The 21,174-nt window shown below is 46.0% G+C and overlaps 2 protein-coding genes and 4 non-coding genes across 7 annotated transcripts; 3 read left to right on the top strand and 3 right to left on the bottom strand.

Annotated features, from left to right (window-relative positions):
* The first annotated feature begins 3,994 nt into the window (after positions 1–3,994).
* LOC119857823 (60S ribosomal protein L27a-like) lies at positions 3,995–9,700 on the top strand. 2 transcript variants are annotated; one of them, XM_038407267.2, is made up of 5 exons: positions 3,995–4,109; positions 4,703–4,766; positions 5,079–5,154; positions 6,231–6,405; positions 9,509–9,700. In XM_038407267.2, the coding sequence occupies exons 1-5, from the start codon at positions 4,107–4,109 to the stop codon at positions 9,635–9,637; spliced, it is 447 nt and encodes a 148-aa protein (XP_038263195.1). In that variant the 5' UTR covers positions 3,995–4,106; the 3' UTR covers positions 9,638–9,700. The 2 variants fall into 2 exon arrangements, with proteins under 2 accessions (XP_038263195.1, XP_043371615.1); XM_043515680.1 differs by lacking the exon at positions 9,509–9,700 and adding an exon at positions 8,662–8,867 and having other exon boundaries at positions 4,017–4,109.
* LOC119858138 lies at positions 5,689–5,823 on the top strand. Its single transcript, XR_005293796.1, has one exon. It is a non-coding gene; the product is annotated as a small nucleolar RNA SNORA3/SNORA45 family (small nucleolar RNA).
* On the top strand, positions 6,785–6,916 carry LOC119858136. The gene has a single exon (XR_005293794.1). It is a non-coding gene; the product is annotated as a small nucleolar RNA SNORA3/SNORA45 family (small nucleolar RNA).
* A 5,388-nt stretch (positions 9,701–15,088) lies between the features above and the next one.
* On the bottom strand, positions 15,089–19,316 carry RPL27A (ribosomal protein L27a). Its single transcript, XM_038406604.2, has 5 exons — positions 19,224–19,316; positions 18,813–18,876; positions 18,540–18,615; positions 17,349–17,523; positions 15,089–15,258 (listed from the first exon to the last, which is right to left on the bottom strand). Exons 1-5 carry the CDS (start codon positions 19,224–19,226, stop codon positions 15,130–15,132), a joined length of 447 nt encoding a protein of 148 aa, XP_038262532.1. The 5' UTR covers positions 19,227–19,316; the 3' UTR covers positions 15,089–15,129.
* On the bottom strand, positions 16,201–16,332 carry LOC119858137. The gene has a single exon (XR_005293795.1). It is a non-coding gene; the product is annotated as a small nucleolar RNA SNORA3/SNORA45 family (small nucleolar RNA).
* Positions 18,005–18,136, bottom strand: LOC119858135. The gene has a single exon (XR_005293793.1). It is a non-coding gene; the product is annotated as a small nucleolar RNA SNORA3/SNORA45 family (small nucleolar RNA).
* Positions 19,317–21,174: the final 1,858 nt, after the last annotated feature.

Here is a 21,174-nt window from a genome sequence, read left to right as displayed (position 1 = left end):
CTCTGGCTGGATTTTGAATTGAACTCAATCCAGTAGGCAACTTCTGAGCATGCCTACCCAATCGGGCCTCACATGTGACTTAGGTGGTTGAACGTGTCTTCCCCTGGTTCATGAATTGCTCTAGGTCTAGGACTTAGGTGGGAGATAGGCATTCAGATGCCTTGAGGGAGATAAAAGTGTCCAGAGGCAGGAACATAGGAGCCTATGGAACTTTTACCCTGAAAAACTTAGGTGCTGAGTGAGTTTAGGCACTTACAGGGCTTGGCAGGAATTTTGTGAATCGTAGTGGAGCCAAAACTGGGATTTAGGGGCCTATGTCTGGGGTTTAGCACCTAAGTACCTTCATGGATCCCACACAGAGAAATTGGACAAAGGAGAAGATACATGCTTGTGATCATGATGTACGGGCAATTACTGCAGTCCACTTGGTAATTTTAGTCCAAGGTCCCTTCATAACTGTTTCCTGTTGTATCAGAGAAAACTTAGCCTGCAAGTAACAGTAGAACCAATTAGTGTTTTTATAGAACGTATGCTGCACTTTGATAGATATTTCAGGACTGATTCTCAGGTGCTTGGGTGTATACCATACTATCAGTGTACAGTGACCCTAAAAGTGATAAAACCAGTCCAGGACTTATTACAAGGGGGATCCTCTAGTGGAACAACAGAGTGGGTGCTTTTACACAACCTCCTTTGCCTATTGCCAGTATAGGAGGAAAAGGAGTTTAATCAGGCTGCCCCACAGCCACAGATCCTGTGTCTTTGGACCCTTCAGCTATCTTCAGACTGCTTCAACTTAATGTAGGGGACTACAAACCTACAACAGTTTTGCAAACAAAATATTCATTGGAGCTATGACAGTTTGCACCAAATAAGAATTAGCCCTCTGAACTGCACTCTCTTCAGATTGCTGCATCTTAAAATCTGGCCCAGAGTATTTGCTCTTCTGCCACTGGGAAACGCAGGGAGTTCTCATCCTTTGGCTACCAATGGTGTCCATTCCCAGATTTACTGTTTTTTAAGGAACATCGATATTCTTAAAGCTAACTTTCTAAAATCTTTTTCCGAAATTTTTTCCCCCTTAAAATGGCACCACAACATTTACACAAATTATTTAGAGAAACAATTCATGGTGGTTTTTCAGATGTTCTTCAAAAAAAAAAATCACACAGTAAACATTTCAATAACTAATGCTAAGAATATTGACAATTCTGAAGTTAACATTCATTGCCTTTTAGAGAGGATGCTAAATCTAATTTTAAACAAACTTACCTGCAATCTTAACTACAAAGTTACTCTATTTCCATAATAAACTCAACTTAATAACTTAGTTTAGATCAGTCTGTGATCATACCTGTTTTTCATGCGGATGGAAGTTGTATGAAACAATACACTGGATTTTTTAGTGTGTAGGCTACAAGTGGCATCTGTCTGTTTTCAGAGCTGTCACTAAAATCTTTCAGAAAATTCCTTAAATAATACAAAAATGTGCAAGTCTTCCTTAGATAACCTTATAAATACATATCACAAAGAAGATATCTACTGTCCACTCATCTTTAATGTAAGATTCCTCCCTGACCAAGCACTTTTGTTGCTGTTACATGTATTCATCTGGAAATGGATAAACCAACATGACTGACAAATAGAGCAGAAAGTGAGAATAATAATATGCTAATCTGTTTCTTACTTTCCCTCGACAATTACGTACATTTTAGTAGCTGCATGCAATTCCCTGTCATCTTTTATCTTAAATTATCTCTATTTACTGGAGCATCTATTTAAATTGTAGACATAAACTACTGTCTTGGTTATTCATTTTCTTTTCAGTTACATTTCTTTGCGAACATCTTTTGAGACCGCCCTCCCGCCTGGGCCAGCTAGAGGGAGTCTTGCTGCATGTGGTAATTTTCTTAAAGCCCCTGCTCTTGGAGTGAGGTGCTCTTGGGAGACTTGCATTGGAAAAGCACAGCAACCCACCCTCCTGCCGGCAGAGGGGAGCGTGGAAAGGGGACCCCAGGCCCAGGCCCAGGCCCAGAGGCATAGCTCCCCTCCCACATTGATGCATTTCTAAAGCTGGTGATGTTTGAGCTCTGGGGGTTGGCGGGAAGGAACCCAGCAGCGGCCTTACTGGAATTGCCTGCCCACGTCTAAAGGCCCCTCCCCCAGCCTTGCAGGAGGGACCACTGGACCAGGGAACCAACTGAATACATGGGACAACTAATGAATAACTGGGTCAGGAGTAAAAAGAAAAGGAGTACTTGTAGCACCTTAGAGACTAACAAATTTATTAGAGCATAAGCTTTTGTGGGTTACAGCTCACTTCATCGGATGCATTTGGTGGAAAAAACAGAGGAGAGATTATATATGGGTCAGGAGTGAAAGTCACAGGTTCAGAAATAGGGATCCAGAGGGGAACACTGAGCAGATAACCCCGGACAGCGCCCACTGCTCCTCAAAGCTGTCTAGGGAGCTAGTGGATGCCACCCAGAGGAACTCTGCCTGGATGCGCGAAACTAGGGAGGAGCGGAAACAGGCCCCACAGTTGCAGAGCACCTCCTCATCTAACCTCCTCCACCTGGTGTTGAAGATGGCCATTTTGGCCAGGGCCAGGAGGAGGTTGACGAGGAGGTTTCGCGACTTGGTGGAGCCACGCACAGGGTGTGCAAACAGGTGTGGGGAAAAGTGCAGCCAAAACCTCAACAGGAGGTTCAGGAGGAGCCAGAATAGGGCTGCAACCTGGCGTATTTGAGGTAAATGTGCGCCGGGTTCTCCCTCATGCCGCAAAAGTGGCCGGCACAGGAATGGGGGTGAACCGTGCCAGGTACACGCCTGAGCTCACGGCTCCAGGGAGGAGCCCCCAACCCATATCCCTGGTGGGCCATGAGACCAGGGTGGAATAGAGGCTAGCCCACTGGGGTTCCTTACCCTCCACAGGTGGTAGATAATCCCACCATTTGGGATCAGGGTGGGACATGAGGGTGAGAAAGTGAAACGTGTGGAGTTGCTTCCTTGGCAGGGTTCACAAGTGAAGCGGCTGCAGGGCACACAGCTGGTTTGGACTGTGCAAAGGGAGGGGGCAGGGAGGGTTCGCAGGACAGAGGCCCGATGAAAAGGTCCGGAGGGCCAGGGGTGAGTGGGGAGCAGCCTCTTGCAGTGCCCACTCAAGGAAAACCCGAGAGGTGGGCGACAAGGCTGCCCCCGTCTCCTGGAGAACGTGCGGAGGGGGGGGGGGGGTCAGGAGATCCCCCCCGCCGTCCCAGGCCAGGAGGTCTCCGCTGGTGGTGGTTTCTGCCAGAACCAGCCTTTGGCACACCGAGGGGGACTCCGCCATCGGCACATGAAGGTAGGGGTCGTGTGGCAGGGGCTTTGCAAGGAGGTCCGCCCCCTGGGTGGCCACAAGGGACCCGGTCGCCGAGAACAAGGTCCAGGTCTGGGAAGGCCCTGGCAGAAGACCAGCAGCTCGGAGAGGTCTCGCACAAGACCCCTGGGGCGGAGGAAAAAAGAGCCGCCGGACGCAGCGGAGGAAGGCGCGTGCCAGGCTCTGCAGCGCCTGGGGGCGGAAGACACGGACCTGGCTGCGGAGGCGGAGCTGGCCCTGTCCTCCCTCCTCCAGGGGAAGGCTCAGGACCCTTGCGGAGACCCAGTGCAGTCCCGGCCACAAGAACTCCAGAGCTACCCCCGGAGCCGGGCCGGGCTCCCCGGGGCGTTGAGCCCCTGCCAGGGCACGGACGGGAGTCAGGACACTCAGCAGCCGCCGCTGTGGAAAACAGCTGCCCAGGGTCACAGACTCCTTCGCGCGGGCAGCAGAAAGGAAACAGCCCCCCCCCCGGAACGAGTCACGCTGGGTCGGGGGCTCCCCCCGCCCCCGAGACAGCCGAGCGGGGAAGGCGCCAACGGCAGAGAACAAAGCCCCGCCCCCCGCGGCGCCAGCGTCACAGTCCCCGCCTTCCAAAGCGGGACGCGCCCAAGCTCCATTTCTCGGGAGCTTGGGGGTTTACCCGTCTCCTCAGTGAGATCTCGCGAGATCTGCTTTCCTCCTCCCACCACTTCCCCCGAGATCTCGCGACATTCTTTTGACTCTTCCTTTTTGCCCGGCGGCCGTCGAGATGGTGGGTAGGAGCGCGAGGCGCCCGGCTTCCCCCGCCCGGCACCTGCCACCCGGAGCCTCCGCGTCCTCTGGGCCGAGCTGCCGCCCCGGCCTCCGCCAGGCAATGCACGCCCTAGCTGTGCGGGGGAACGGGCCGCCGCCAGCGAGCTCTGCGCTCCTGATCCTTCCCTACGAACCGGGCTCGTAGCCCCCGTGCGCGCGGGGTCCCGTCCCGCGCCTGCGCAGAGAGCCCGAATGGGGGCGGCGGGAATTGGTCGGGTGCCTGGGGTCGCCTCTGGCTCTGCCCCGCCCCAGCGGTACTCGGCCCCCTTCCAACTCTGTACCCCGGGCCCCACCCCCCCACGTGCGCAGCGGAGAACCGGGCTCCTGTGTGCAGGCGCCTGTTCTGTTGCGGCAGCGCGCCGAGACCGCAGTCGGGGTTGGGGTCCCATTGTGTTAAGTGCTGGACACGTGACAGACGTGGCCTTTCCCCCAGAAAAGGGCCAGCCATACACACGAGGCTTGGATCGTCCTCTGCTTATTTGTTTCCCACTCTTGTCGCTTGCTCTGCGTTTTTATTCATATATGTACTGTGGTTTTTTTGTGCTTTCCTAGCCTTCCAGGCTAAGGAAGACCAGGAAGCTGAGAGGACACGTTAGCCACGGCCATGGCCGTATTGGTAAGTGAGGAGAATGGTTACTAATATGCTTGTCCTGGAACTTAATGTGTGGTACCTCATTTGATTTACAGCATGCCCGGTAAGTATCAGTATCACTATCTAGGAGGCCAATGAAGCAATATAAGAGAGAGGTTCTAAAATGGTCTGGTTAATGGTTAGACATAACCAGTTCAAATCATATATTCCTCTGTATAATTCGTGCTCAGTGACTTGCTTTAAATCAACTCAAATGATGACGTAACGTTCAGTAGTGTATTTAGTAGTACATGTTGTTTTTCTTGCATCACAATACCTTTTTAAAATTTCTTTTAGGTAAACACAGAAAGCATCCTGGCGGCCGTGGAAATGCTGGGGGTTTGCACCACCACAGAATTAACTTTGACAAATAGTAAGATGTACCATCTTTTTCCTTTAAACCCTCTCTTCTCCCCCCCTCCGCACTTTGTGTAGATGTTTTTTAAAAGTTACAAGGGCATTCGTTCTACCATATGTAGCACATGTCATTAGTAAAAGTATGCAGACATTGGATTTTGCTACAATACAGATAACCTTGCAAGAAAATTTAGCTGTTTTCTTTCATAGTCCTTGATATCCTTTATTAAATCTATGAAAACCCTCTTGTCCATCTGTTTGTTTAAAAGGCAAGTGCTAATAACAGGATCTCATTTTTCAGTGAGTTACATATGGTAAAATGGCTTGTTTCAGAGCTTCTAGTGTGTGTTTGTATCTTTTAGAATTTTTTTCCACAGTTAATTTAGGTTTGTAAGATACTAATAGTCTGCTCAGCTTTGATTCCACTATATATATATATATATATATAATATGTGTCATTTATATAATGACAGTAGATGACTCAAGCTCTTGCATTTCCTGATTTTAGCAGTGTGTTTTGGGGAGGGTAAGAATCATGTATTTATACATTGCCGAGACTAGTGTCACGTCTAGACATTGCCCATTGTCATAGTTGTGCTTGAGTACTCGGAAAGTAACATCTAATCTCTGTTCACTGACTGTCACTCTTTTCAGCTGTCAGTTGGTTACTGGGTTAGTAACAGAAGATCTGAATTCACGTTTCTTGTACAACAAAATCTCTTCTAAAGTCAGAGTTCTGAGTGCTTATGAAATATAGAATGGGCCCCAAATGATGCACAAGAAAGATGAGTTGTGACTTCCTCTATCAAACATAAATATTTCATTAATGAAATTAATTGAATTTATAGATCTGGAAAATGCAAATATCGCTCAAGAATATACAAATAGCAACTTATTTTCATCTGAACTTTAAAACTCTTTTGTATTTGTGTATAATTTTTCTGTACCCTATAGTTTGTTTAATATGTATATGATAACGGTTAGTAGATAACATAGTTTTAACTGAGGTTATATTAATTTTTAGCACAGCCAATTCAAAAGAAACTAAAAGGAATGTGGTCTTACACTGTATCAAATATTTTTCTTCTCCAGTCATCCTGGTTATTTTGGGAAGGTTGGTATGAGACACTACCATTTGAAGAAGAACCAGAACTTCTGTCCTACTGTCAACTTGGATAAATTGTGGACACTTGTTAGTGAGCAGACAAGACTCAACTATGCAAAAAACCAGGCTGGATTAGCGCCTGTCATTGATATTGTACGCTCGGTAAGAGTGCTATTTAATCCAATCTTCAGAATCTATTGCTTCTAATCACTTAAAATTAAACTAAATTATGGATAAATTACAGTTCTTAGATTGTTTGAAATGTCAGGTGAAAGACCTTGTGAGCATCTGACTGAGACACAGTTCCACTAGCATATGTGTTTTTTACTTCTTTTTTTTCCACAAGCCCTTTTTATTTTTCATGAATTAGTATTAAAATGTTTTTCTTTAACTGAAAGTTTAGATTCTCCCATTGTTCTTTTTTAAAAGCGATGTATGTGGTGATGAGAAGCTTGCATATCAGCTTTTAAAAGGAAATTGGAAGGTTCTATGAAGAAAAACTTTTATTGCTTGTTTTGGCCCACGAAAGTTGGTCACTAGCACCGAGACTAGAGTCACATCCTAACATGTTTCATTGTCTTGGTGTGCTATAGTCCTCGAAGATAAATTTCTGATCTTTATTCACTGGCTGTGGTGTTTCATATCTCAGTCAGCCACCGAATCAGAGACATTCATTAGTCAGCCTGTCAGGACAGGGGGAGGCAAAAGTGTCATTTGGGGGAAGACTTAGGTTTAGCAGCATCCTTTGGGACTAGTATTTTCTGGGTTGGAGGAAACCTGGTCTGTTCATGGAGATGACAATAATTCTAGATTAACAATTTGCTCTTCATCTATTACTAATTTATATTACAGTAATACCTAGAATCTCATCGAGGGATTGGGGCCCCATTGTGTGCTAGGCTCTATACAGACATCCAGGAAAAGACAGTCCTAGCCTGGTGGAGATTGGGTTGAGATCCTTCCTTTTTAAGTAAAAAGTTGGAGTGACATAATGGGGCTCTATTGCCTTGTCTACACTACACTTTTGTCAACAAAAGTTATATGGGTTTAATTAAAATCACGATTGTTTGTCCACACTAGCTCCTCATGTTGCAGACACGCTGTTGTAGGTAGTTATCCCACTGTAGTTATCAAATTAAGATCCATTATCCCACCATGCAACTTGCCACAGGGTGCTTTGGGAAGAGTTTGCAATGCCTCATGGGGCATGTACAGCATCACATGGTGCAGGTTTCTCAGTCCCATCTTTCCAGGGGCATCCTAGTAGCTTGTCAGTGGGGAGAGGAGAGTGGTGTGGGAGACGGGGGAGACAGCAGGCTGACCGACCTATCTTGAGGCAAGAGGGAGCGGCATCGGGAGCAACTCTGAGCTCTCCAGGCTGGAGAATGTCAAAGGCACAACAGGCGCCCCCCATTCCAGCAGCCGCCTGTCTGCCTCTGTGTTCCTAGTGCAGGGCAGAACCGGAGCATTCCACGCTAATGATACTGCTCTTCCCTCCAGCACCTGGAGCTTTGAAAAGGGAGGGCTCATGCCTGCAGGGCAGCAGAGATCAAAACAATGAGCAGAGCGGTCACAGCAGGCATTGTGGGATACCATAGAAGCCAGTTATGTTGACAAAATGAACAGCAGTCTGTATACCAGGGATGGGCAAACGTTTTGGCCCGAGGGCCACGTCGGGGTATGAAACTGTAGGGAAGGCTGTGCCTCCCCAAACAGCCTGGCTTCCGCCCCCTGACTGCCCCCCTCATAATCTCTGACCCATCAAACTCCCTGACCAACCCCACCCGCCTATCCAACCCCTCCTGCTCTTCCCCCCCCCAACCTCCGCCCCATCCAATCACCCCCTGCTCACTTATCTCTCACACACACACACACACACACACACACACACACACACACACACACACACACACACACACACACACACACACACACACCATGCAGCGGTGTGGCTGCGGGATAGGAGGGGGAGGGGCTGGGGGCTAGCTTCCCCGGCCAGGAGCTCAAGGGCTGGGCAGGACATAGTTTGCCTACCTCTGGTCTGTACCAATGCTTTGTTGCAAAAAGCTTTGTGTCTCTCACTGAGGTGGTTTTATTTTGCCTGCAAAACAGAGTTTTGCCACCAAAGGTAGCTTTGTAGTGTCTACAGCTCCCGTTTTGTCAGCAAAAGGCAGTTTTTGCCAACAAAACTTTGTAGCATAGAAAAGGCCAAAAAGCCCCAGATCTGCTTGGATGTGGACTTTTCCTAGACCAAAACAATAGAAGACAGCTAGCTGTAAGACTTCCTTCCAGAGATCCCTTCACAAGTTGGTTGAGTGTGGGTGTACACAAAGATGGCTTTAACTAAGCACCACCACCCCAGGCTGAGTCTCTTAAAGTTGCAGCACAGAATCTCATGCTCTGTTCAACTTTTTCCAGCACCTTCAGCAATCTGTGGCTTATATCATGATGCACAATCAATCCCGTATCCTTTAGTTTCAATGGAAGGGTAGTCATAGCTTTATCTCCTGGAAAATCTGAAAAAAGTACATGCTTTTTCTGGCTAATATGCAAAAAAAAATTGGATTTTTAAATGACTACAGAAGTCTGAAGAATGAGACTCTTTGGAAAACTTAGCATAAATTGAACAAAAAGTCAAGAGTAAAACCTTGTGCTGCACTATTTTTGTTATAAGCAGAAATGCATATAGCACTCTGTTCTTCATAGACTGTGGAGTTAATTATGCAAGATATTTGGTGAAATTAAAAGAAAAAAGTTGTTGGGTTTGTGGTTGTCTTTTTTGTTTTTTTTCCAACACTTCAGTTTACTACTTATGTGCTTGAGTTCTGGAAAGATTCCATATTTGTCACAACATGCAAAACTGATATCAGTCATGTTTGCAGTGTTGTGTCCATGTTGGTCCCAGACTACTAGAGAGACAAGGTGACAAGCTCAAAAGTTTTTTTTACCAACAGAAATCAATTCAATAATTTAAAAAAAAAAAATCACCTCATCCAGCTTGTTTCTCTATCTGTCATGGTCAAGTAGTAATTTGAATGGATCTTAATGCAAGTATAGTGGTTGTACTTTTTGTGTAATTCTTATTGCTGTTAATGGAGTTAATCTTTCCCTGGCAGATGCATCTTCTCACTTGCATCAAAGTCCATTGATTTAGCCAAATTACACCTGTCACTGGTGTAGATTGGAGAAGAATCTGAATGCAGTACCTCTGGAGTTTTTACTGAAAATCTGTTTATGCTAACTTCTCTCTTTTATATCTTTCTAGGGTTATTACAAAGTCCTGGGCAAGGGGAAGCTGCCCAAACAGCCTGTAATTGTGAAAGCAAAATTCTTCAGCAGGAAAGCAGAGGAGAAAATCAAAGAAGTTGGTGGAGCATGCGTGCTTGTGGCATAAGTTGTTTTTTTTTTTTTTATTATTATTATTTATTCAGGTTTGAATAAAGACACTATAAAATGAGTGGTTTTCACTTTGATTTACCAAAATGTTTTTATGGGGAAGGTGTTTGCTTACCCAAATGTTTCTAATACTTGATCAAACTTAAACCTCTCCATACCATAACTTTTAAGACATTATTGGCATGGCTGGTTCTCAACCTGATTGATGTCTGTCTCCATAGCACAGACAAGTTAATAGTTTTGCTTCTGCTGGCATTTTTGCTTTCCTGTAACTGGACCTTAGTCTCCTGCAGTTTGGCTAGGACCGTTGAACCATGTTTGTGTAACTGGTTTGATTGGTGGCCTGTCTTTCTAGCTCTTTGTGGTGATACAGTATTTCCTAGAATTCCCCCATCTTCTTCAGAATTCTGTTCTCTCCTTCTCCTTTCCCTCCCCCCCCGAATGCACTGTAACACAGACATAGAGAAATGCACAAACATAATTGAGACAGAAAAGCTGTCATGTTGACACAGACTGAACTTGTAATCAGCTACGGTGACATTGCTTCTAAGTGGTTTACAAAACTGTTAGTTGTAATGTTGACAGCGCCTCACATACTCTCTGGGGTGTTATTCAAGCACTAATGCTTAATACTCCAGTTCTTTGCCAGGGTAAATCTTATCACAGGTGCTGTGTAAGTGTGAACTGTATTCCTGTAGCACAGCCTTCATCTTTACTCACATTAAATGGGGATGGGGGAAAAAGATTTTTAAATCAATAGTCTAGGAAATAAGAAAAGGAGTACTTGTGGTACTTTAGAGACTAACAAATTTATTAGAGCATAAGCTTTCGTGAGCTACAGCTCACTTCATCGGATGCTCCCCTCTGTTTTTTCCACCAAATGCATCCGATGAAGTGAGCTGTAGCTCACGAAAGCTTATGCTCAAATAAATTTGTTAGTCTCTAAGGTGCCACAAGTACTCCTTTTCTTTTTGCGAATACAGACTAACACGGCTGCTACTCTGAAGTCTAGGAAATGAAAGCCATCACCTCACATTGCCACAGGCATTGTCCTGTTGCCCTGTGCGCAGCCTCAAACTGAGAGCTTGAATTTTACATGCAAGGTCTTGGTTTCTACATGCCCCCTTTACTGACAGTTGTGGTGGGATACTGACTGCTAGCACCTCATTGTGTAGAAGGCATACCCTATCAGTACTACAGCTAGGAATTAGCCATAAATTTCATTTCAGAGTAGCAGCCGTGTTAGTCTGTATTTGCAAAAAGAAAAAGAGTACTTGTGGCACCTTAGAAACTAACAAATTTATTAGAGCATAAGCTTTCGTGAGCTACAGCTCACTTCAGCGGATTCCAAATTTCATTAGCACAGCTAAACTCTTATTAGTGTACCTCACAATATATCTTCCTATCTAATGAAAGGGTATATAATCTTGCTTTTTACAGGTAGTGTTTTGGGTAATTTATTTATTAACCATATCCTTGTTTGTAGAATGAATCATGGCAATATGTACATCCTGAATTCATTTAGGGCATGGCTATGCTTGCAGATGTAGAGCACTGTGAGTTAAACCTGCTTTCATAGAGCACAGTAGGGAAAGTGCTGCAGTTTCTCCACACTGATAGCACACTAGTATGGCTACACTTGCACTGTTCCCAATGCTGCTGCATTATGGGCAGCTATCCCAGCATGCAAGTGACTGCAATGCACTTTTCAAATGTGTGTGTATGGGGGGCATTGTATGTGAGGGAAGAGTGGGTTTTTGTAACCTGCTGTCTTAAGTTCAGGCCCCCCTGCTCCTCCCACCCCTCTCTCTCTCTCACAGTAAACGTTTGCTTTTTCTCAGAGCTGATGCTATGAAAGGGCATTCCTGCAGCGAGCTTGCCAACAATGACAAGAATGGCCACTTGACTTAAGGGAGTTATGGGATGTTTCCAGATGCTGATCAGAGCACAGTAAAGCAACACCTCATTCACACTGGCACCGCAGCACTCCAGTGGAGAAGCAGTGTTATTCCACTCACTGAGGTGGAGCACCAGCAGCACTGTAGCAGCAGAGTCAGAGCGCTCTATATGCCGTGCTAATGTGGACAGGTAGTGAGTTTGTGCACACAGAGCTCCATTATTGCACTGTAACTCACAAGTGTAACCAAGCCCTTAGCCTTAACAGCACTAACACTGTCAACATTCTGAAAGCTAGCATGTAAATATATTGCTTTCAGTGCATTTAGCTTACTGCATTCCTAGGACTTCAGAACTTAAATTTCTTTGCTTTTAACACTTTAAATCACATGGTTTTATTTGCAAAAGTGACTCAAATGGGTAAGCAGTAGTATGTACACAAGCAAAGAAGTTTGCTGTCGACATAGAATACGCTGGGTGTGTATTCACCATAGGGTATCAAAAATACTAAGGAGAGTAGTTCTATGCAGTTAAGTAATTAATGTGCTGCTTGGATGTGAGCCTGCATCCCCTTTTGTTCACCAGCAGTGTTCTCTAAGAATGAGTTCCATCTATCACCCACTTCAGTTCAACCTACAGGACTACAAAGGTACGTAATTTACTATTTCAACAAACATTGAGGGAGGCTTCAATACTGCTTTCCAAAATGAAAGAGGGTCTCAGTATTCAAGAGGTTACATCTGAAAAAAGGCTTAAGTAAATTCACTATGGCATTACTTTGACTGGAAGCTTATTGTAGCAGTTAAATAGGAAGAGATTGCTCCTAAGATGCACACAGATTGACAGAGCCAGAAGAGTACCCAGAAGTCACCTACTACAGGACAAACCCAACAAAGAAAACAGAACGCCACTAGCCATCACCTTCAGCCCCCAACTAAAACCTCTCCAACGCATCATCAAGGATCTACAACCTATCCTGAAGGACGACCCATCCCTCTCACCGATCTTGGGAGACAGACCAGTCCTTGCTTACAGACAGCCCCCCAATCTGAAGCAAATACTCACCAGCAACCACACACCACATAACAGAACCACTAACCCAGGAACCTATCCTTGCAACAAAGCCAGTTGCCAACTCTGTCCACATATCTATTCAGGGGATACCATCATAGGGCCTAATCACATCAGCCACCCTATCAGAGGCTCGTTCACCTGCGCATCTACCAATGTGATATATGCCATCATGTGCCAGCAATGCCACTCTGCTATGTACATTGGTCAAACTGGACAGTCTCTACGTAAAAGAATGAATGGACACAAATCAGACGTCAAGAATTATAACATTCAAAAACCAGCTGGAGAACACTTCAATCTCTCTGGTCACTCGATCACAGACCTAAGAGTGGCTATACTTCAACAAAAAAGCTTCAAAAACAGACTCCAACGAGAGACTGCTGAATTGGAATTAATTTGCAAACTGGATACAATTAACTTAGGCTTGAATAGAGACTGGGAGTGGATGAGTCATTACACAAAGTAAAACTATTTCCCCATGGTATTTCTCCCTCCCACCCCACCCCACCCCCCACTGTTCCTCTGATATTCTTGTTAACTGCTGGAATTAGCCTACCTTGCTTGTCACCATGAAAGGTTTTCCTCCTTTCCCCCCCTGCTGCTGGTGATGGCTTATCTTAAGTGATCACTCTCCTTTCACATTTGGTGACAATGTATACCTTCAAATCAGCAGCACTGCGATGGGTACCCGCATGGACCCACAGTATGCCAACATTTTTATGGCTGACTTAGAATAACGCTTCCTCAGCTCTCGTCCCCTAATGCCCCTACTCTACTTGCGCTACATTGATGACATCTTCATCATCTGGACCCATGGAAAAGAAGCTCTTGAGGAATTCCACCATGATTTCAACAATTTCCATCCCACCATCAACCTCAGCCTAAACCAGTCCACACAAGAGATCCACTTCCTGGACACTACAGTGGTAATAAGCGATGGTCACATAAACACCACCCTATATCGGAAACCTACTGACCGCTATTCCTACCTACATGCCTCTAGCTTTCATCCAGATCATACCACTCGATCATTGTCTACAGCCAAGCGCTACGATATAACCGCATTTGCTCCAACCCCTCAGACAGAGACAAACACCTACAAGATCTCTATCATGCATTCCTACAACTACAATACCCACCTGCTGAAGTGAAGAAACAGATTGACAGAGCCAGAAGAGTACCCAGAAGTCACCTACTACAGGACAGGCCCAACAAAGAAAACAACAGAACGCCACTAGCCATCACCTTCAGCCCCCAACTAAAACCTCTCCAACGCATCATCAAGGATCTACAACCTATCCTGAAGGACGAGCCATCGCTCTCTCAGATCTTGGGAGACAGACCAGTCCTTGCTTACAGACAGCCTCCCAATCTGAAGCAAATACTCACCAGCAACCACACAACAGAACCACTAACCCAGGAACCTATCCTTGCAACAAAGCCCGTTGCCAACTCTGTCCACATATCTATTCAGGGGATACCATCATAGGGCCTAATCACATCAGCCACACTATCAGAGGCTCGTTCACCTGCGCATCTACCAATGTGATATATGCCATCATGTGCCAGCAATGCCCCTCTGCCATGTACATTGGCCAAACTGGACAGTCTCTACGTAAAAGAATGAATGGACACAAATCAGACGTCAAGAATTATAACATTCAAAAACCAGTTGGAGAACACTTCAATCTCTCTGGTCACTCGATCACAGACCTAAGAGTGGCTATACTTCAACAAAAAAGCTTCAAAAACAGACTCCAAGGAGAGACTGCTGAATTGGAATTAATTTGCAAACTGGATACAATTAATTTAGGCTTGAATAGAGACTGGGAATGGATGAGTCATTACACAAAGTAAAACTATTTCCCCATGGTATTTCTCCCTCCCACCCCACCCCCCCACTGTTCCTCTGATATTCTTGTTAACTGCTGGAATTAGCCTACCTGCTTGTCACCATGAAAGGTTTTCCTCCTTTCCCCCCCCTGCTGTTGGTGATGGCTTATCTTAAGTGATCACTCTCCTTACAGTGTTTATGATAAACCCATTGTTTCATGTTCTCTGTGCGTATATAAATCTCTCCTCTGTTTTTTCCACCAAATGCATCCGATGAAGTGAGCTGTAGCTCACGAAAGCTTATGCTCTAATAAATTTGTTAGTCTCTAAGGTGCCACAAGTACTCCTTTTCTTTTTGCGAATACAGACTAACACGGCTGCTACTCTGAAACCTCTCCTTACAGTGTGTATGATAAACCCATAGTTTCATGTTCTCTGTGTGTGTGTGTGTATATAAATCTCTCCTCTGTTTTTTCCACCAAATGCATCCGATGAAGTGAGCTGTAGCTCACGAAAGCTTATTCTCTAATAAATTTGTTAGTCTCTAAGGTGCCACAAGTACTCCTTTTCTATAAGCCACCATCTAACCTTCCCCCCACAGTATCATGATTAAGTTTTGAAAGTAACTTGAAAAAATAACTTCAGGCATTTGATAAAGTCTTTATTCAAACTTGATTTAAAAAGCCTTTATGCCACAAGCACACAGGCTCCACCAACTTCTTTGATCTTCTCCTCAGCTTTCCTACTGAAGAATTTTGCTTTCACAATTACAGGCTGTTTGGGCAGCTTCCCCTTGCCCAGGACTTTGTAATAACCCTAGAAAGATAAGAGAAATCGGTATAAATATTCATGAACTATAATCCTCTGCATCCACAATCTTTAATTGGAGAAATGCAAACTAAACAAATGTTTAAATTTGCATTTTCTTCATTTAAATTTGGCCATGATTGATGTTTGCAATTCAGTAGTTTTGCATGGTGTGAATTTATCATCAAATACTCTCAAAGCCTAAAAATTACATCAGCTGAGAGCGGTACAGTTTTGCCAAGAATTTTAATTGTTCTCTCAATTTTTCTAAACATCTGTAGATAATGGAACTCTACAGTCCATGAAGAAAGTTATTTACATATCAGATTCTTCACATTTAATGGCTTTTTTTGTTAACCAACACAACCAGCTCAAGATAGGATTGTTGAAAATCATGCCAAAATTCTAACATTTCATGATACACAATAAAGCCCAGCTTATCTCTTGGCTATTGGAGAGCTTACAATTATTCCGCTTCTCTCCCCCCCCCCCACCCCGCGCTGATATCAGTAGGGCTAGCTGCCTCCTTTTGATGTTGGAAAAAGAGTCTAGGAAACAATAAAAGAAAAGGAGGACTTGTGGCACCTTAGAGACTAACCAATTTATTTGAGCATAAGCTTTCGTGAGCTACAACGCACTTCATCGTAATGCATCCGATGAAGTGAGCTGTAGCTCACGAAAACTTATGCTCAAATAAATTTGTTAGTCTCTAAGCTGTCACAAGTACTCCTTTTCTTTTTGCGAATACAGACTAACACGGCTGCTACTAGGAAACAATAGAAGCAATTGCTTGACTAGTTAACATCTTCCAACAGATGGTTGGTTCTATTAAAGATGACACCTCTTCTAGATCTCACAGGAGTCCTTAAATTAGTGGTAAGAGTTCCCCCACAGTGCTTTGTTTTGACCTACTCTAACCAGGCTGGCCTAAAGTATCAGTTTTAATTAAAACAATGTTACTGATCAGGTGGCTGACTGAGGCATGAGACACCACAGGCAGTGAATATAGATCAGTAGTCTTTCTCCGAGAACTATAGCACACCAAGACAATGATAAGTGCCAGGGTGTGACTCTAGCCTCGATGTCGGGAGGCTAACCCACATTACATTGGAAAATTACATGCACTAAAAGCTCTAAGGCCATGTCTACACTACCACTTATGCCAACAAAACTTATATTGCTCAGAGGCGGGGGGGGAGGGAGGGGAGAGCGCCACATTGTTACACTGGCATCCTCCAGTGGTCTCCTAAAACCGATGTATGTAACTGCTCAGAGCAGTTATAGGTAAGGCTGCATGTCTGTCATGGATTCCATGACTTTCTATGACTGTCGTAGCAGCTGGTGTTGGCTTAAAGGCTGCATGGCTTGGGCCCTGGACTTGCAGGAGCAGTTTGGCTGTAGGAGGGGGCTCAGGGTCAGTGCTTACCTAGGCAGGGGGTTCCCAGCTCCCACTGGCATTTCCCTGCAGCTCCTAGGTGGAGAGGCAAGGGGGCTCTGCACACTGCCTGCAGTCACCACCCCCGCCACTCCCATTGGCTGCAGAGTCAGCACTTGCAGTACACAGAGCCCTCCCGACTGCCCCTCCCTCCAGAAGCCCTGGGGACATGCCAGTCGAGCCAGGTAGGGAGCCTGCCAGCCCCACCCCCAGTAGGGGGCCAGGCCACTGCCACATGCCTCCCCAGTTTTAATGAGAGGTATATAGAAAAAGTAACGGGCCATGAATTTTTGTTTGCTGCTCGTGACCTATCCATGAATTTTACTTAAAATACCCAGGACTAAAACGTAGCCTTAGTTATACGTACACAAGGGGAGAGACAGACTCCAGTAAGACTGAGTTTAATGTGGAGAATACTGATTACATACATCACAGAAGCTAGTTTAAAGTATTTTTCTTAACTCTGAACATTAAATACTAGGGGAAAACAATTTTAAATTTGTTCTTAAAAATGTTAAAGACAAGCCAAACAAAGATGAAAAATGCAGTGGCACATATTTAAGCAGAATTAGTTTAATACAGTAGATCAGTGAACAAGACCCTAGGCAAAAAAATAAATGCAACCAATTCCAATGTGAACGTATGCTAAGTCAAGCACACTTACCGAGCGCACAACATCAATGACCGGTGCTAATCCAGCCTGATTTTTTGCATAGTTCAGTCTTGTTTGTTCACTAACAAGTGTCCACAGTTTATCCAGATTAACAGTTGGGCAGAAGTTCTGGTTCTTCTTCAAGTGGTAGTGTCTCATACCAACTTTCCCAAAATAACCAGGATGACTAGAAAGAAAAAATCAATATAGACATTCTGTTTGGTTTAATTTGGAACTATTGGCTTTTCAAGCAAGTTAAATGCTTAAACAAAGTATTTTTTTTCCCAAGCAGCTGAAGTTTTAGTATTTGGATTTTTTAAATCTGGACTCATGTTTAAGACTACATGTGAATAAAATGTGTGTGTACATTTCATAACAAGTATCTTCAATACACACATTAATATCAACTAATTTGTCCCTGGTTCTTCTTGCTAATTTATCAAATAAGCAAAACCTATGGCAGAAAAGAAAAATAAATACTGTATTGAAGTGTTATTTGCTGATGTAATCAACTGTTCTTATATTTCAGTGATGATCACATTTTCTGAATCTACAAATAAAATTTAGTATTTTTGTAAGCAGAATTCACAACCTGTGCATCCTTTCTGATTAGTTTTGGTTCAGCCTGCAATCTCTGACCACCCAAAACTTTGGAATGAAGGTCTAGGCCTTGTTACTAACCTGGTGACTGACTGAACCACTAATAGGGACAGTCAGTGAATAAAGGTTAGTAGTTATTCTCTGAGTACTCTAGCACACCATGACAACAAGCAGTGTCTAGATGTGACTCTAGTCTCAGCCATATTTAAATACATATCTCTTGTCCCATGAAGGTTAATAAAATCAGGATAACGTTACATTTTTGATCTGTATGGTTACCGTGTATTAACGTTGCATTGGCTCAGATCCGAACAGACTACTAGTGTCCCAACCTTCTGTTAACTAAGTTCTAAAAAACCCAACACGTTACCAGTCCTGAATAATTACCCCATTCTGAACTCACCAACACTGTCAATCTCACTACTTTGTGTAAAGAAGAACGTCATGTACAAAAGCAGGACTACAAAGTGCTGCCTTGTTACAAAGCCTGTCCGTTTACACGAATCGTTCAAAATGCCCACTGTGGAAGCTAGTTCGCCACGTGACATCTCAACACGACTAGGAGACAGGAGGAGGACGGGGCATGGTTTTTAGGTGCCTTACTATTTGTCAAAGTTAATCCTGTGGTGGTGCAGGCCCCCAGCATTGCCACGGCCACCGGGATGCTTCCTGTGCTTGCCTGGAAGGAGAGACAAGAAGAAATCGTGAGGCCGGAAATGCTGTACGTCGCTCAAGCCCCCGAGCGACCGTCGACTGCCCAGCAGGCACCGTGCGAGCGGGGCTGCAGCCTGTCACTGCACGGGGGGGGGGCGGGGGATAGGTCCCCAGGGGGAGCCGGGGACGCACAGCCGATGCGGGGCCGCGCTCCGCACTCACCGATGCGACCGTGGCCATGGCTGACGTGTCCCCTCAGCTTCCTGGTCTTCCTCAGTCTGGAAGGCTGCAGAGAGCAGAGCGCGTTACCGAGCGGCCGGGCCGGAAAGCGGGTCCCGCCTCCCCCCGCCCTCTCGGGACTGGGGCGAAGCTCCCCGGCCTCCTGGCGACACGGAGGAGCCGGGTGAGGCTCCAGGCCGCCCCCTGCGCGCTCCCCCCCCCCCCGCGGCCCGGCCCGGCCCGGCCCGGCCCGGCCCGCTCCCCCGGGAAAGTGGTAGCGGGGCGGCGCGGGCACCGGAGGGCCCGGCCACGAGCACGCGGAGCCCCCTCTCTAGAGCGCGGGGAGCCGCGCGCGCCAGGCTTCCCCCCTCGGCCCGGCCCGGCCCAGCCACGCGGCCGCAGCCCCCAGCTCACCATGCTGGCAGCGTCGGGTAAAAGAAAGAAGAGGGGGCGATGTCTCGCGAGAAGAGGGAAGGGGCGGGAGGAGGAGACAGAAATGAAGGGACGGGAGCGGGGTCTCTCGCGAGATCTCAGACCGCTTATTTCCGGTGGCAGGAGGCGGGAGGGGAGGGGCGGAGCGGGGTTGGGGGGAGGGCTGTTGGGTCTCGTCCCGCGTCTTTCCTGCCCAGGCAGGATCTCACCCTAGGTCTTCCCCGCGCGCTCCAAGTCCCCGGGGGCGGGGGGCTGTGAGCCCGGGCTGCTCCCCGTTCCGGCTCGGGCAGAGTCCTCTGCGGTTCCTGATCTCCTCAGCCGAGTCCCCTGACGTTGTCACCCGCCTGCTGATGCTTGATGTTCCCCCTGAAGCCCCAGCTCCTGGAGTCCCGGGGCTAGGGAACATTCGGCTTGTACTTTGTGTGTCAAGTAGCGTGGTGGCCTTCCTGGTGCGAAAAGCTTCAAACCATGAACCCTAGAGGCTGGAAGGCAACGAAGAGCCCCCCCCCCCCTTTTTTTTGTATTTTATTTAAAAAAAAAATCATGTTTTTTAAGGCAAATGATTTGGTGGGCGCGTGGTTGGAAATACCGTTCCTGTTGCACGGCAAGAGCTTGCATGGCGGATGCTGTGGGTTTGTGCTTAGAGCACAGGATATGGATTCAAGGCGTTCTAGAGTCTGTTCCTGGCCCTGTGACAGATTTGCTGTGTTACCTTACGCAAGCCACTTAACCCCTATGTTCCTCAGCTTTCCCATAGATACAGTGGAGTTGCTGTTTACCTTGCCTGGGTGGTGTGAATCTTCCTTAATACCTTAAAGGGCTTTTAAAGTATTCAAAGGTAGCGTTACCCTAGGTCTGTATTTTCCCGGATGTGTCTGGCTTTTTGGTTCTTAATAGTCATCCGGGAGGAAGTTTTAAATATCTAAAAACGTCTGGGGTTTGGCCATTATTATTTTTCCCCAAAGAAAAATAATATCATTCAAGAAAGAGAGTGAATGTTGATCACTCGAGAGAGTGCCTGCTTTTTCCCCCTAGCTCCCAGCGCTTGTGCCGCAAAACAGCTGTTTCGCGTGGCGGGCAGGAGGGGGAATGTGGCGTGCTCCGGGAAGGAGGCGGGACTGGGACAGGGATTTGAGGAAGGGGCCCAATGGGGGTGGGGAAGGGTGGAGTTGGGGCAGGGCTGGGGGACGTGAGCAAATAAACCCACCCTCCCCTGGTGGAGTGTTCTCTTTTTTTGAATGTTCAGCTATGGTAACCCTCTTCAAAGGGAGCTTGATATACATGTGCAGAGTAGTCATTTCTTTCTTTATAAAATAAATACCTTCCCAAAATGAGACCCTCTGGGTATTGTCTACATGGTAGCGAGCCTTCCAGCCCCCTAGAGAGACTTGTGAAAGTAGGGTTCAAGCTAGTGCACTAAAAATTAGCAGTGAGGATTTGGCATTTCAAGTGGCGGTTCAGGCTCTCCAGTGTGCCAACCCCCCTGGGTCTAGGCTCAGGTGGCTAGCCTGAGTTTTCACTGGCGCCATAGCATCCACACTGCTATATTTTAGCTGAAGCCCTTTTATAGAAATTCTGTCTACCTGGGCTGTGATGCTTCCTCCCAGCTGCAGTTTAGACATAGCCTATGTGGCCAGGTATTGGCCCAAAATAAACTTTCATGGTTGAGTTATAAGCTCATGCAAATAGAGTATAACAGTAAAAATATTTACAGTTCTTTGGCTGTTCCAAAATCTTCAGACTCTGCTATAAACCTAGTTTAAAATGGCTTGGGCTTACTGGTAAAAGATAAACAGAAAAGGAGTACTTGTGGCACCTTAGAGACTAACAAATTTATTAGAGCATAAGCTTTCGTGAGCTACAGCTCAATGCATCCGATGAAGTGAGCTGTAGCTCACGAAAGCTTATGCTCTAATAAATTTGTTAGTCTCTA

Source organism: Dermochelys coriacea, chromosome 6 (genome assembly GCF_009764565.3).
Source record: "Dermochelys coriacea isolate rDerCor1 chromosome 6, rDerCor1.pri.v4, whole genome shotgun sequence".
Lineage (NCBI taxonomy): Eukaryota > Metazoa > Chordata > Testudines > Dermochelyidae > Dermochelys > Dermochelys coriacea.
Note: the sequence above shows the minus strand (reverse complement) of the source record. Positions and strands in the feature narration are given on the sequence as shown.